This window comes from Megalops cyprinoides, chromosome 23 (genome assembly GCF_013368585.1).
Source record: "Megalops cyprinoides isolate fMegCyp1 chromosome 23, fMegCyp1.pri, whole genome shotgun sequence".
Classification (NCBI taxonomy): Eukaryota; Metazoa; Chordata; class Actinopteri; order Elopiformes; family Megalopidae; genus Megalops; species Megalops cyprinoides.
In genome coordinates, this window is record NC_050605.1 from 21,245,459 (window position 1) to 21,259,599 (window position 14,141).

The window sequence follows — 14,141 nt, forward strand, 5'->3', positions numbered from 1 at the left end:
AAAGGGATCTCTGGCAGCCAGCAGGAAAGGCCTGCATAACCCTGCCTGTCCTGTGGATTCACGGTTTAGGGACACCTGGACCTGCACCCTGCTGTGGGTAGTGAGAAAAGGAGAGCCCTTTTCAGTTCCTGACACGCTCCCTGAATCTCTCCCACCAGTCCTGTAATGGCTGCTGACTGGTCTGCTCTGTGCTGGGAACAGGCCGCTCAGACACCCCCTCTTGCCCGAGTCACCACCTCCTCCCCCTCCCCCTCCCGCCTCCCCCCTCCCAGCGTGACTCCAAAGTGGGGCAGAAAGAGCACCAGGCCTTTCAAGTCCTCTGGCACCCGGCCGAGGGTGTCACTACACCTGCAGCCATCTGTGGAGAGCCGCGTCTGGGCCTCCCTGACCGAGGGGGAACAGGCCTGCCCCGACCCACAATGCATTTCTCACTCAGTCTGCCCCACACAGCACAGACATCTCACACAGCACAGACATCTCACTATCCTCTCCAGTAGACAGCACAGAGATCCCACTATCCTTTTCCCCCAGACAGCACAGGTGATTTCACATAGCAAAGATTTAACTATCCTCTCTGCCCCACACAGCACAGACAATTTCACTATCCTCTCTACCACAGACAACACAGATTTCACTGTCCTCTGCCCCACAGACAGCACAGCGATTTCACACAGGAGAAGGATCTCACTATCCTCTCTGCTCCACAGAGAGGAGATTTCAGACTGCACAGAGATTTCACTGTCTTCCGTACTGTACTTCAAAGAGACTTCAGTATTTTTTTTTTTTTACACTGTATTGCACTAGAAATTGAGAATCCTCCATACAAATATCACAAAGGGAAATACCTATCTCTCATCTGGTTTTACACAGGTAATTCACTATCCTCTCTCCTTCGCACTGTCCTGGCAATTCAGCTCCTATCCGGCCAGAACAACACGGGCTGATCAGAATCCTCTCTACACCACACCACAGAAGATATTCAATAACCTCCGCTCTGCACAACACAGGAAATTAAGCGCCGCAGTCTCTGTTACCACGGACGATTCGGCGGACTCCCTTCCCAATGAGCTCGGCTTTATCAAACGCTCCTCCGGGGGGGACCTAGAAAGGATGTGGAGGAACGATCAAACCCCCCCCCCCCCCCCCCCGATTAAAAAATGGCAAATTACTTCTGCCCTGAAAAGCTTCAGAGGCAAAGGGGAATGTGTGGGGGGCAGGGGGGTGCGGAACGAGAGGAAACGGGACGGGACGCTCTCCCCGCCCCGAGCCCGTGCGCCTGCCGGCCCTCAGCCTCCCGGCGGCGTCGCGTTTCGGCCTTCTTATTGGAGACTGCGTGGAGCGTCTGTGTGAGTTTAATGCGACATGTCATGTTCAAATAGGAAATTACTTCCCGATAAAGTGCCACTGTTGTTCTTGCAGAGAGGGGGGGGGGGAGAGAGAAAGAGAGAGAGAGAGAGAGAGAGAGAAAGGCATGCAAAAGGGATGGGTCCAGGGGATATTATCCCAAACAAAAGGATTAAGGGCAGACACTGCACTCCCAGAGAGTGGCAGTGGCAGTCGGGGGTGGGGGTGGGGACGGACATGCCAGCCAGCACTATTTCTTTCTGTCTCTCTCGTGCTCCGTCTCCAGAAACACAGGGAAGAGTTCGGAGGGGGTTACACCCAGCCCCTGGCCATCCCATATGCCCTTCAGGCACCTCAATGAAGAGATCATCACCCAGCTTCAGCTCGTCTAAAATGGAGATCAAACAGGAGGGGCCATAACCAGGTAAGGTAGGTAAGCAAACCGTGTCCTTGGGATAGCCCTACACAAGGGGGTGAGGGCGGGGAGAGACCTTGTGCCCTGAGAATGCTATAAACTGAACACAGAGTACCCCTCACTTTGGCACAGACGTCAGCAAATTACCACAGCCCCAAGATCACTCAATCCCACAATGCCCTGCTCCAGACACGCCCACATTCACAGGCTCCATGGCTGTGGTTCTGTTTGTCTGTCTGCAGCCCATTAGAGAGCTCAGACATTCTCTTTAAACCCCTTTAAAGCCACAGAATAAAGTTGCGGATCCCAGAACAGAGGAGGGACATTAAAAAAAAAAAAAAAAACCCACACTATGTGGACACAAATTTAACGGTGGCCTTTAAAAGCGCAGGACCATTGTGCCTTTATAGTCAGGCTACTCAACATTTATGAAGGCCCCCATTCATTTCTGTGTTCTTGCAGAACAATGGGGAGTGCTCACCCCCACGGTGACCCCATCTCCTCGTGTCTGATCAAAGGGAGCGGCCGCACAGCCCCGCCACACAGCCGGCCCGCGATCACGTAACGCACGGCCTGGAACCGAGAGGGGAGCGCAGGTTTACCGGAGAGCGCGTCCTGATCCGCGGCGTGCGCCGCCTGGGAGGCGGCTCGTCTTACGCGCCGAGACGCATTTCTGAGCGCACCGCTGTCTGAATGCCGGCTCCACGCGCCCCGAACGAAACGACGCACCAGCCAGAGGACGGAAAAAAGCCGCTGTCAGTGGAGTGGAAAAGACAGAGCTGAAAAGAGCCCCCCCTAAACATGCTTTCTTGGGAAAAGCGTCCGGCTCAGACGGGCGTATCTCTCTCCCTTCGCGCCGGTCGACTGCGAGTCACAGGCCCCTTCCTGGAGCCCTGCCCAATTTGTCTGCTGGGACGGAGACAGAGGGAGGCCAAACCGCGAGTCAGAGAGCACCCGCACGCCGAAATGCTAGCAGCAGCAGCAGCGCAAGCTGCTTCAGAGCTGCAGAGGACACACACACACACACACACGCACGCACACACACGCACACGCACGTACACGCACACGCACGCACACGCGCACACACACGCGCACACACACGCGCACAAACACACACACGCACAAACACACCCACACACATATACACACACGCACGCACGCATGCACGCACACACACACACACGCACGCACGCACACGCATACGCACGCACACACACGCACACACACGCGCACAAACACACACAAACACACACACGCACAAACACACCCACACACGTATACACACACACGCACGCACGCACACACACACACGCGTGCGCACACAAACACACATGCAGACGCACCACGTTGCCTGCTGACCCATCATCCAACAGAGAAGTGAACCCACACAATGCCAGCTTTAATATGAGCTTCCTCCTGCAGAAACCATGCTGTAATCCTTCTGCAAATACTGCCCTTCTGCTCAACCTGCTGGCTCATCACACCACCCTAGAGATTCATGACGTTTTTCCTCCTGGTCATTACTGCTAGATTTTTTAATTTTTTTTTTAATACTCAGAAAAAGAAAACACTGCACTACAGCCATTTCTAGTTTTCACTTGTGTTGCAGAGCTCAGAGTTTCTGCGTGTATTTGTTTCATTACCAAGAAAAACACTATGGATGGCATGAACCGGGAGATAAAGAGAGATGATATCAGGGCTGAACAGGAACAAAGCCGATTGTTTTTAACAGAAGGAACAGGCACATTCTGTTAGGCCTCTCTGTCTGCCTGAGCCTGTTAAACAGAAGTGGAAAAAAAATGCTGGTCTCATATTCAACCTGAAACGTTTTTTTATTTTGAAGTTCTCTGACGTTCAGAAACATCCTGAGGTAAAGGATCGCATATACAGCCAAAACACACACAAAACCAGAGGAGTGAAGGTGTGCGTGTGTGTGTGTGATTGTCTTGGTGAGGGCTTCCAGATTTTCACTGAGACCGCAATTTGCGAGCAAAACACACTCACATATTGCTTGACCTCAAACAAAAGAACACAGAATCGCCAAATGACACCCCCCCCCCCATTTTACATTCTGAGGCGAGATAAGTCCGCTGTCTGAATACTGGCTTTTCCCGAGGCTGGTAGCCTGCCATCCACGTGTCGCTGTCGGAGGCCCATCAAGATGTCTGTTTGGGTGCAGAAACGGGGCTCCCGGATTACCTTGCTGTCTGGGTCAGCTCAGGAGGGGGAAAACAATCAACAGGCTGCCCCCAGGGACCACGCCCCGTGCCTCCACCGTGCAAAGAGGGTGGCAGAAGGTTCTGCCATGTGTGACACACGGTAGCGTATGTACTTGGCTGTGAAGTGTCTACGTACCGTGCACCGCGTACCACCATATATTCTAGGCTCTCTAATTTCAGGTTAACAGAAGTTAACTTACAGTAGTGCTTGAATGGTGTTGTGGTCTGGTCTGGGAGTGTTGTTAGCCTGGTCTGACAGTGTTGCTCATTTAATTTGGACACACCTCAGTTCTCTTGTGCTGGAAGTTGCTCTGGATAAGAGCATCTGCTAGACGAACGTAATGTACTGTACTGTACTGTAATGTAATGTAATGTAATGACATGTAATGCCCAGTTCACCTGGATTGCTCTGCCCATCCCTCAGCAGTGTCCACAGATACAGAGAAAGAGAGAGAGAGAGACCAGGAAAGGCTAGGACAGAAAATTAAAAAAAAAAAAACAGTCTTGATTTACAATAAAATGCGAGAGCGGCCATATTAAGTGAGTGCAGCGCTGCATGTCAGAGACCCGGTGACAGCAGGGAGAATGTGCAGTCGGTGGCTCCACTGCAGCTGAATGGATCCCGGATTGAAGACAGAGGCTGTGCTGTGCCAAGGCCAGGCACACACACAGGAGAGGCCATTTCCAGTGGCCAGGACTTTTAGCAGTCACTGAAGGGAACACAGCACAAAGCCCCAGACAACCACAGAGGCCTGCAGATCAGCACTCACGCTATTCATAATGAAACCCACCCTATGAAACACAGGCGTGTGTGTGCACACACACGTGCGCACACGCACACACATGCACACACACGCATGCACACAAACGTATGCAAACGCCAGAGCACGCGCATGTACACACACACACACGCACACTCACACACACTTGTGCACACACAGACACACACACAAATACAGTAAGACAAGACAGAAGAAAATACCAGGTGCTAATAGAAAGTCACACCCAGATGAACCATTGTTAAAGAGCCATTTATGCTATTTGCGTCTGGCTGCCGATTAAATTGAGCTGTTTGTGTTGCGTGGCATTCAACCATTAACAACAGGTGCCAAGAATGGCAGATTCTTTAGACATCTGGTTCCAGACCTGCTGGTTAAGATGGTTGTTGAATGTACTAATCGACTCCTGTACAGCCAGCACTGCACCCAGACAGTACATTTCCAGGAGCTACTGAAACTGTCAGAAAGCAAAACCGCTTAATGCCTGGGGCCTAGCACCAAGGAGGAGACCTGTTAAATGTTTCACACATGACTTCAGTATCAAACCCTCAGTCTGGAAGGTGCGAGTTCAATAAGGAACAAGAATCAGTGTATTAGGTGCGATATCCTATGAGATCCACAACCAAGTCTTCATCAGTGCAGCTGGGGCAGCAGGTGGTGTAGCGGTAAAGAGCAGAGCCTGTAACCGAAAGTTTGCTGGTTCAATTCCCCGATGGGGCACTGCCGCTGTACCCAAGGGCAAGGTACTTAACCCAGAACTGCCTCCGTAACTATCCAGGTGTATAAATGGGTACCATTTACAGTTGTAACCCATGTAAGTTGCTCTGGATAAGAGTATCTCCTGAATGACATCAAGGTAACATAATGCAATGTATGCAATCAGGCTGCTACCGGCCACTGGACACGGAGTTCTGAAGCAACATTCCCTCCCACACCATCAAACTCTGACCTACACTTCAACTGGTCAGCTGCGCACAGCCATTAGCATACGGTCCTACAAGTTCGTGCCACATTGGCTGAGGTCCAAAGGGATGGTCTTGATCCTCCTATAAAAGGACCCAGATCCGCCGCTGCCAAGCCCGCATGAGGTGCTGCTGAACGCTCACTTGCATTCTGCTGCCTCACTGAACACCGAACAACACTGATCCCAGCGCAGTCGGCCAGACTACAAGGGATGACTAAGAAGCCCCCTCCACGCGGCCGATCCACTCATGCACACGTTGCTGCAAACTGCCGTTCCGGCTGCAGCGCACCTGGTTGCGCGATAACAAGCATGAGCACCCAGGATGCTGCCTTCTCGGCATCCTCCTGATCCCGTGTGATGGACTGTCGAGCTGGGACGTCTTGCTAGGTTAGATGCTGTTGGCTGCGAACACCAAAAACAGCAGCTAGCTGACTTAATGCAGCCTTCGTCGGTCCCGACGCACGAAGGCATTGTTCTCTTGATAAGCGGAAAGAATTTTTCATTTTTTTTTGTTTTTGTTCTAAGTGTTTTTCTTTCCCTTTTTTCACCAGGTGTGACATTCAACAGGTTAACTCATCTCTCTGAGTCATGGGGTGATACAGTGTTTCTGCAACAATAAGTGCCTTAGGCGTCTGACAGTCAACCACGAAAAATCAATGGATCAAACTGACGTCAAAAACACACGAGCAACATACAAGTTCTGTATGCTTTACGTGCATATTTGCGTTTTAGAAAAATAACCTTAATTGGAATAGTAAGTTCCTGATGCTCGTTATATATTTTATCGGCGAAATAAATCAAAAGCCGCACCAAGCGAGACTCGTGCCAATGGCAGGTTCATCAATGAATACTGTTACTTTTTTGAGCTTCTGTACATTGGCGTTCTGTTTCTATAATACTGCAAATCTTAATATATTTGTGCGAATAAATCTTCAAACCACAGCCCTGTCATCTCGTCGGCTCACTGCGGCGTATATAACTTTAAGCCCACTGGACAGACGACGGGAGATGAGTAAAAAAAGAAAAGGAAAAGTCATCACGTTAAAAGCAAGAGAAATTAACCCTGTAGCGTTGACAGTGGACTGCGCTGTCCAGTCGACTGTAACGTGTCATCTTGCTCGTATCTGAGAGGTATTGTCTCTGCTTCCTCAGAAAAACAGCCTTATTTACACCGCCGGGTCGTGTGATGTTTGCGCAACCCCCTTTATTTTCTATTCAGTGCGACAGCCTGTCAGGGAACACCTGGCGAGCGTGTGCGCCTCTCCGAGCTCTCATGCGACACCCAAAATTAACGAGAACTCGCGGTCACGGCCCTGTCACATTAAACATTCAAGCACGCAACCGAAGGCACTGCCGAATTCAAAAGGTTTTTCCGAGGAATGTTTGCGTAATCGCTTCGGAACTTTCCACAGCGGTGAAGAATATTCCCTAAATATGGTTTATTAAGAAACGCCACCCTTCGGCGCACGATCGGGCTCCGACAGAACACGATCTACACGCGGGCTGAATGGGGGCCGGTCTTCCTTTGAACCTCCTGCCTCGGTTTGTCCACAATTAAAAAGAATAAAAGAGCCGTGAATTAACTGATTTTAGACTTCTTGGAAATCTGCCTTGACTAAATGGCTTCGACAGTCTGCGGAACAATTAATCGGCTCTTAATCTCGGATTCTGTTTTTTTATCCTTATTTAATCAGAACAGCACTGCAAAAAAGTATCTACAGTATCTCCACTTTTTTTTTAGCCAAAGCTTGATTTATGAGCTGCAGTTCCATATTTCTCCAGCAGAGGAGGCAAGGGGCGTCAATAAGACTGAGAAACAATGTATCATACAATGCAATACCAACAATCCATAGTATTGAATCTCTTTCTCGTGAATAATTATACGAGTTTTCATTTACAAAAGCAATACAATACGCTGCTTTTCCCTAAACCCTGCTCTACGTGGCAAACCGATTTAATGTGAATGGCAGACGACAGCAGGACGCTTCCAAAATACTGCAATTTGTTTTTTTGGGGGTTGATGTTTTTGTTGAAGAGCATCTGATGGTCAGTTAAGACACCCTCTTTGTTATAAAAAGCGCGTATGTGTGGGTATATAACAGTAGTCTCACATTTCAAAAAAATTATCCAGATTTAATCAACTTTGTCTGCATTAACGGACAACACTACAACCAGAAAGCAAAATCACTACAAATGATCCTCCCATCTTCGTCTGGAACGGAACAGACTACGATGAATCGTGTCAAAGGCAGTGCGTTACAAGTCTATATCTGCATCATTGCTGGATATAGTATTCACGCAAAAAGAGTAATTTTATCCTGGCGTTTTGTAATGTATTCCTCTAATATGCCGAATGGCATTTCTCAATTAACTAGATCAGCCACAGCCATGATGGTGCAGTAGAAATAATACTCGCGTCAGTTCAGGCTGAACAATGCATTAGACACCCCACAAACAAATGTTACCATTTTATGAATCACAAATCCTTTTATTACCAAAATACATGGAACAAATATAAACAAACGTGTCGGTAGAAAGAGGGCTGACGCGATTCTGACCGTATGTACCGTTGTGCACTTCCCTCTCGCCCTTATCCAACCTAACTAAAATTACCTTGCTAACCGTAACAATGAGACTATGGGTAGCTCAAACCAAATTTAAAAAGCGTTATTTGCACACAAATAGTCGACTGCCCAAAAATCTGCTGTCCAAAAAAAGCATTCGAATAGCTAGCTATCACTAACCTAGCCACAGCACAGTGGATTACTTGTTTTACTTGGAACAGATAAATGCTTAGCTGAAAATAAAAATAGCACCAGCAAAACAGTGGTTGTGTAAATAAATAACGGGTAGCAGACGGGCAGTGTAAAAGCAAAAAAAAAAAAATCACAACAAAATATCCTGTTAGTCAATAAATGCACAAAAGGGACGTATGAAGCTTAAGGGTTTAGTAGCTAGACTAGCTAGGTTATATCCAGCCATATCATATATACACACGCATTAGAGAATTCACCGACAGGAAGCTCCGGTTCTCGGTTCTCTTACCTTCGTATACGGGGGCCATCGGTGCAAGGGCTTGTGTTAGTCATGGCAAAAAGGGCAGCGAGATTTCAGCTCAAAACAAGGTAAAAATCTGCCATCTTGAGCCACGGAGAGTGTCGCTGCCTCCCGCATAACTAGCCCAGTTCATCGGTCAGAAAAAGATTCGAAAATCTCATCCAGGATTCCTTTTAAGTGACCGGTCTCCGGGAGAAATATCAGAGGACTACTTCTGCAACTAAACCCCACGGATCTTGAATTGTTTTTGGCTCAAAAGTTGAGCCAAATACCAGGTTTGCTTCAGCTTATAGCCAACATGTCTGTAGAGTCCCTGCAAAAGTTGCAATGGAGAAAGCATAGGGAGTTTGAAGATAATCAAATGCCTATCGAATCGATCGCCGTTCTAGGGGGAGAAATCCATACGATGATGGTTCGCATGTCAATCGACTATGACCATGTAAAACTTGCATGTTAAATATCTATTCGGTTTCAGAACTTTCATTTCAAAACAATTGGATAACACGTGGAGTTGTAACAATAACAAATACATGATAATAGACTAACAATGCAATAGTAATTGTTTAAAAACACCAACAATTAACCAAAGTCAAAATGGGGAAAAGGCAATGAAACGATATGAAGAGCATTGACGCCCAGAACATAACAAGCTGATGAAACACCCTAACTGTAACCACAATACAGCGATTTTCAGGTAAAATATACTGACACATTCCCACCTAACCTAAACTGTTCAAAGTGGTCTGAACATAAAACCTGGCGATATTATAAGAAATACACGTCTGCGATTTAGATGAAACTGCATTCAAAGCAAGAAATTTTTAAAACGTCCAGTATTTACAAACGGTAAAACGGTAAAAGTAGGGTTGATTATGTATGCGGTTGGATGACTCTACGTGTGATACATCATGCCTGTATTAAGTACTCCTATGACGACATTGGATTTTCACAGAACGAACTAGAGCGGAATCGGATTACACAGAGTCGCACAGACGTGAGTAATCTGCCATTTACCAGCAACCTGGACGCCTGTGCGGCAATTACTTAAGATTCCGACCCGGGGAAATTGTAAACACTCAAACAAAAAAAAATCGCGGGTAAAATTCCAATGCGAATATAATCACAAGATGATAAAAGCCACTGGGGAAAAGTCTTTATACACTGTGTATTTATTCACGATGTCAGTTTTTCTAGTGACTGACAGACGTCCGAAAAATGGTTTAGGATGAGTTTCTGGGTCAGTCCAGGAGATGACCCAAGTATTAAAGCCTTCATCATAATAAAAACCGTCAAAATATCCCCCTCCTACAAGAAATTAAACTTGTCACTCATGTGACTTACCCAGGGAGGTTTAACAGCGTTCTAAAGATAGAATTAAACACACAAGTGAATTGAGTTATAAAAGCAAATAATATCCAATGGGTTCATCTGTTTGAGCCCATTAAAACAAGACAAAGAATAGTGTCCTTTCATGGTGAAAAGCAATAGGTTATTTAAAAAAGTATATGACAAACGTAAATTGATTAATTAACACATGAACAGAAGATGAATTAAAGACGAAGGCTTAAAGGGGAGGTGGCACAATGAAAACTAAAGACATCTTAAAGATGCTGTATCCCACATCAGTGAGAGCCAGGGAAGAGAAGGATCAAGGGTGAGTTCAACAGGTAAAGCAAAATATGTTTTAAAGGCTGTCCAGGCTAGGGGTTGTTTAAATATATGCAACAACTACCGGCTAGTCCTGGAAACCACCTGCCATCAGCATCTTCTCAAATCAAAATTACACCAATTCACCTATAGACATGAAGAATGTAAGGAAATTAAACTGTCCCATCAAGAGATAAAAGAAAGATCAGAACACCTCATGTGACAGTTGGAGGTGTTCTGGAGAGAGAGGGATAGAGGATCAGACTGAGGTAAAAACCAAACAAACTGACCAATGAGAAAGGACAAGAGAAACAATAGGTGAAAGTGAAGTGTGGAAGGTTTGAGGCCAAGCAACAGAACTATATAATATGAAAAATATGTAGTACATAGGCAAGGAGGCCTAGAAAGGTAATAATATAAGAATAATCAGTTTTAATAAGCCAAGTGTGACAGTGATACAGGTGAAACAGGTGGCAGTTACAAGTCTCAAGCCAAACAATGAAGTGCCATGATGTATGTCACCATTAAACATGGCATCTTAAACGTATTCACGTGCATTTTCATGTGAGGAACTCAATCCATAATTTTTGGTTAAGGTGGTAAATCCAAGATTTACTAACGTCAGACAAGTAATGTAGGCTATTACAAATCAACAGAATACAAGTTGTTTCGACTCACGACGACCTACTTTTACACATTTTCACGTAACTGCCAGAGGCAAGTTGAACTACAATTACCAGAGAGCCTCAACTGACGCAGACGTGAAAATGTAGTTCCCTTTATGTCACCGAGAACTACATTGACCAAACACAACCGAGGCACAACAAGACTCCGGGTCAACAACGAATCACGGTGGGTAAGGAAATAAAGAAAATAGCTAGATTGCTACATAATTATCATTTGTCAGCGTTAGCCGTCAGTATAGCTAGCGAGCAATCTCGTTTATTCCTTAATGTGTTCTGCGTTGTACGATCATAAATAAATAAACAGTTTTCCGCCTTGTTTTAAATACTGCCATCCATGTTTAGCTAAGTAGATATAGCTGCCTAGCTACATGTAACCTTGAGCCCTTGTTAATGTTTGCTAAATAAATGTTTGTAAATACGCCCCCATGGTGCGTGACAATACAACTGGGTTAGCTTGTTTGTAGTGAGATAGCAGGAAGTAACTAGACACAGTTGACTGGCTAGCATACAGGTCAACGATCTGACAGACATCCTATTCACTAGTTAGCTAACTAAAGTTACAATACTTGTTGAAATGTTGTCTAGCTAGTTAATCCGAAAAATTCCCAAAGTGATACAGCTGACTACAGCGGTACTCTGTCTCACTTGTAAGTCACTTTGGATAAAAGCGTCTGCCAAATGAATAAATGTAATCCTCGCCAACAGTTGTCTAACGTTGCATCACTACAGGTAGCTAGACGGCTGGCTAGCGGTAGTTTTATCTAACTTTGATGTTGCCTGACATACGTTTGGTAACGTAGGTTATTTTAATGTGTGCACTTCAATGGCTAAGGTGTGTACATCTACTGTGCGATTGACCACGAAGCGGTTTTTGGAAAGATATTTTAAATATATATACATGAAAAAATAATAACCAGGATAATTCCAGCATTTCCACCTGGAAATCCGCAGGTTGCCGGACAAAAGCAGATGAGTGGCTTCTTACAATAGCCCCGACTGTTGTTTTTCAAAGCGCCCTGAACTGTTCAGACCAAAGCGACAGTTGGCGTGATGTTAACCGCACTCAGACTCGCTTCTAATGGAAGATCATCAGCTGGGAGCGGATCTGGATGGGCAGACTGTGGAAACTGATGTATGCGTATGGCTAATAATAATCTGAATGCAATGCACGGTTCGTGCATTCACAAATGAAGTGTTCTATCTATATCTGTGAGCGGATCGCCTCAAATGATGCACGTGAACAAACCAGTTTATGTTGTTCATTGAAATAACTCTTTTCACCCAAATTAAGCTGCCAAGGTTACGAACTGGGTGATGTTCGATGGTAGCCATAGTAGCCATCCACGATCATCATCTGATCTTTACAAGGTACACAAATATTGCTGTTGAAAATGAAAATAACGTTGATAGAAGTAGGTTTCCCAAACCTTGTTCAGACGAACTCTTGTGTGAGTGAATCCATATCAAACCCACCGTCTCAGAACTTGCCAAATGCATCACCAAATGCAGACTGATGAGAGAGGTGTCCTCCAACCGTTTTTTTTTTTTAAATGGTTAACGTTTATCGGTTGCACAATTAAAAGTAAACTCGAGGTAGCATCATCTAGTGAACCAACCTGGCTACAACATAAATGGACGTTTTCAAAGAATGAGATTAATTTTGACCAAGATCAGCCATCTTTGTTTCTTATGTGTCCTGTAAAAATCAGTTTTGGAATTGCCTTAGCTCTAGTATTAAAGGGCTCAAGGAATCCTAATTAAGAGCCAAAAGCCAATTTTAAGGTTCTGAACCCCATAATTCTAACATTTAATCAAAGAGCATATAATGTAATTTCTCAATGTCTGCCAAGTAGTATGGAGTCGTGTCCTGCAAATTAAATTAAACACACAGCAGATTTTTGGTCGTCTAAAATTGTGATGGTTATTTTTTCCTGTAGAGAGAATTACATATATTAGGTTTTGGGCTCTAATTCTTTGAAAGCATCCATTTATATTGTAACCAGGTTTGGTCACTAGATGGCACCGCCTGGTGTTTCATCTGATAGACAGGATAAACTTAATAATCAACAAAACTGACCATTGAACAGCCATGGTGTGACACGCGCTTGGCTGAGGAATAGATTACTGACATTAAAAGGATTTATGAGACAATCCATTCCACGGGTGACCTCCAGACAGCCTTCAATGTATTAACTATACTGTGATTTTTTCCGTAGGGGGAATTTAGTGTTGTCATAAGGGCTGTGAGAAGAGACCCGTATGGAAGCTGTAGAGAGCCTCTGTCTTAAAAATAGTTTTTAACTCATCATAAAGAGGCAAAACAAACTCTGCTTTGATCGCTCTTTGTTTCCACAACATTCATACTGATTCCGATGAGTCTGTCTTTGCACCATCGCAGGGATGTTTACCAGGTCTGTGTGGCGTAGAGATTAACGCTCTGTATGTGTGATTGGGAGGTTGTTGATCCAAATCCCGCAATTTCCTTACATAATGTGCATGCCATCTGTGGGTGTACTGGTGGGTTCCGGAATGTTAGTATGAAATTCCATTCTGTTATGTTGTCATGTTAAAGAGTGGAACTTATAAACAAGGGGTTGGAGGTTTGATCGGCAGGAGTGATACCGCAGTTGTGTCCTTGAAAAAGGTACCACATTTAAGCTGCTTGTGTGATTATGGGGCTGTATTGATAGCAGAGCATGTAAAATGCAAGATATTGGAGTTGCCCTGAGTCAGGGCTCCTGCTAAGTTCATAAATAATGTCGTAATGTGATGTAGAATAATTGAAAATCGCAGCAGAATCAATCCCTCTCAGACTCTTAAGTGTTTTGGGAAAGTTTCCCAAGGGTACATTTTTAATCAGCAACTGTAGCTAACCTCCTCTGGCATAATTGTTAAATTGAGTGGAAAAAAAATAACAGTCTGAGATAAGATCGAGTTGAGGGGGAATATTGAACTGAAAATCAGATGAGATTGTGGTCCCAAGTCATACCACAGCCTCAAATCTGTGCTAGGGTAGGTCCAGCAAAAACC

At 45.4% G+C, this 14,141-nt stretch overlaps 2 protein-coding genes across 6 annotated transcripts in view; one reads left to right on the top strand and one right to left on the bottom strand.

Annotated features, from left to right (window-relative positions):
* hipk2 (homeodomain interacting protein kinase 2) overlaps positions 1 to 9,094 on the bottom strand; it is a 79,376-nt gene extending 70,282 nt beyond the window's left edge. For all 3 annotated transcript variants that reach the window (XM_036517724.1, XM_036517722.1, XM_036517721.1), the window contains exon 1: positions 8,767 to 9,094. In XM_036517724.1, the coding sequence (XP_036373617.1) occupies positions 8,767 to 8,785 (19 nt within the window). In that variant the 5' untranslated portion in view covers positions 8,786 to 9,094. The remainder of the gene's footprint in view (positions 1 to 8,766) is intronic.
* A 2,135-nt stretch (positions 9,095 to 11,229) lies between these two features.
* tbxas1 (thromboxane A synthase 1 (platelet)) overlaps positions 11,230 to 14,141 on the top strand; it is a 65,950-nt gene continuing 63,038 nt past the window's right edge. The window contains exon 1 of one of the 3 annotated variants that reach the window (XM_036518430.1): positions 11,230 to 11,277. The gene's annotated coding sequence lies outside the window, so the exon portion shown is untranslated. Of the gene's footprint in view, positions 11,282 to 14,141 lie in introns of all 3 variants that reach the window. The other 2 variants (XM_036518429.1, XM_036518431.1) reach the window with 2 other exon arrangements.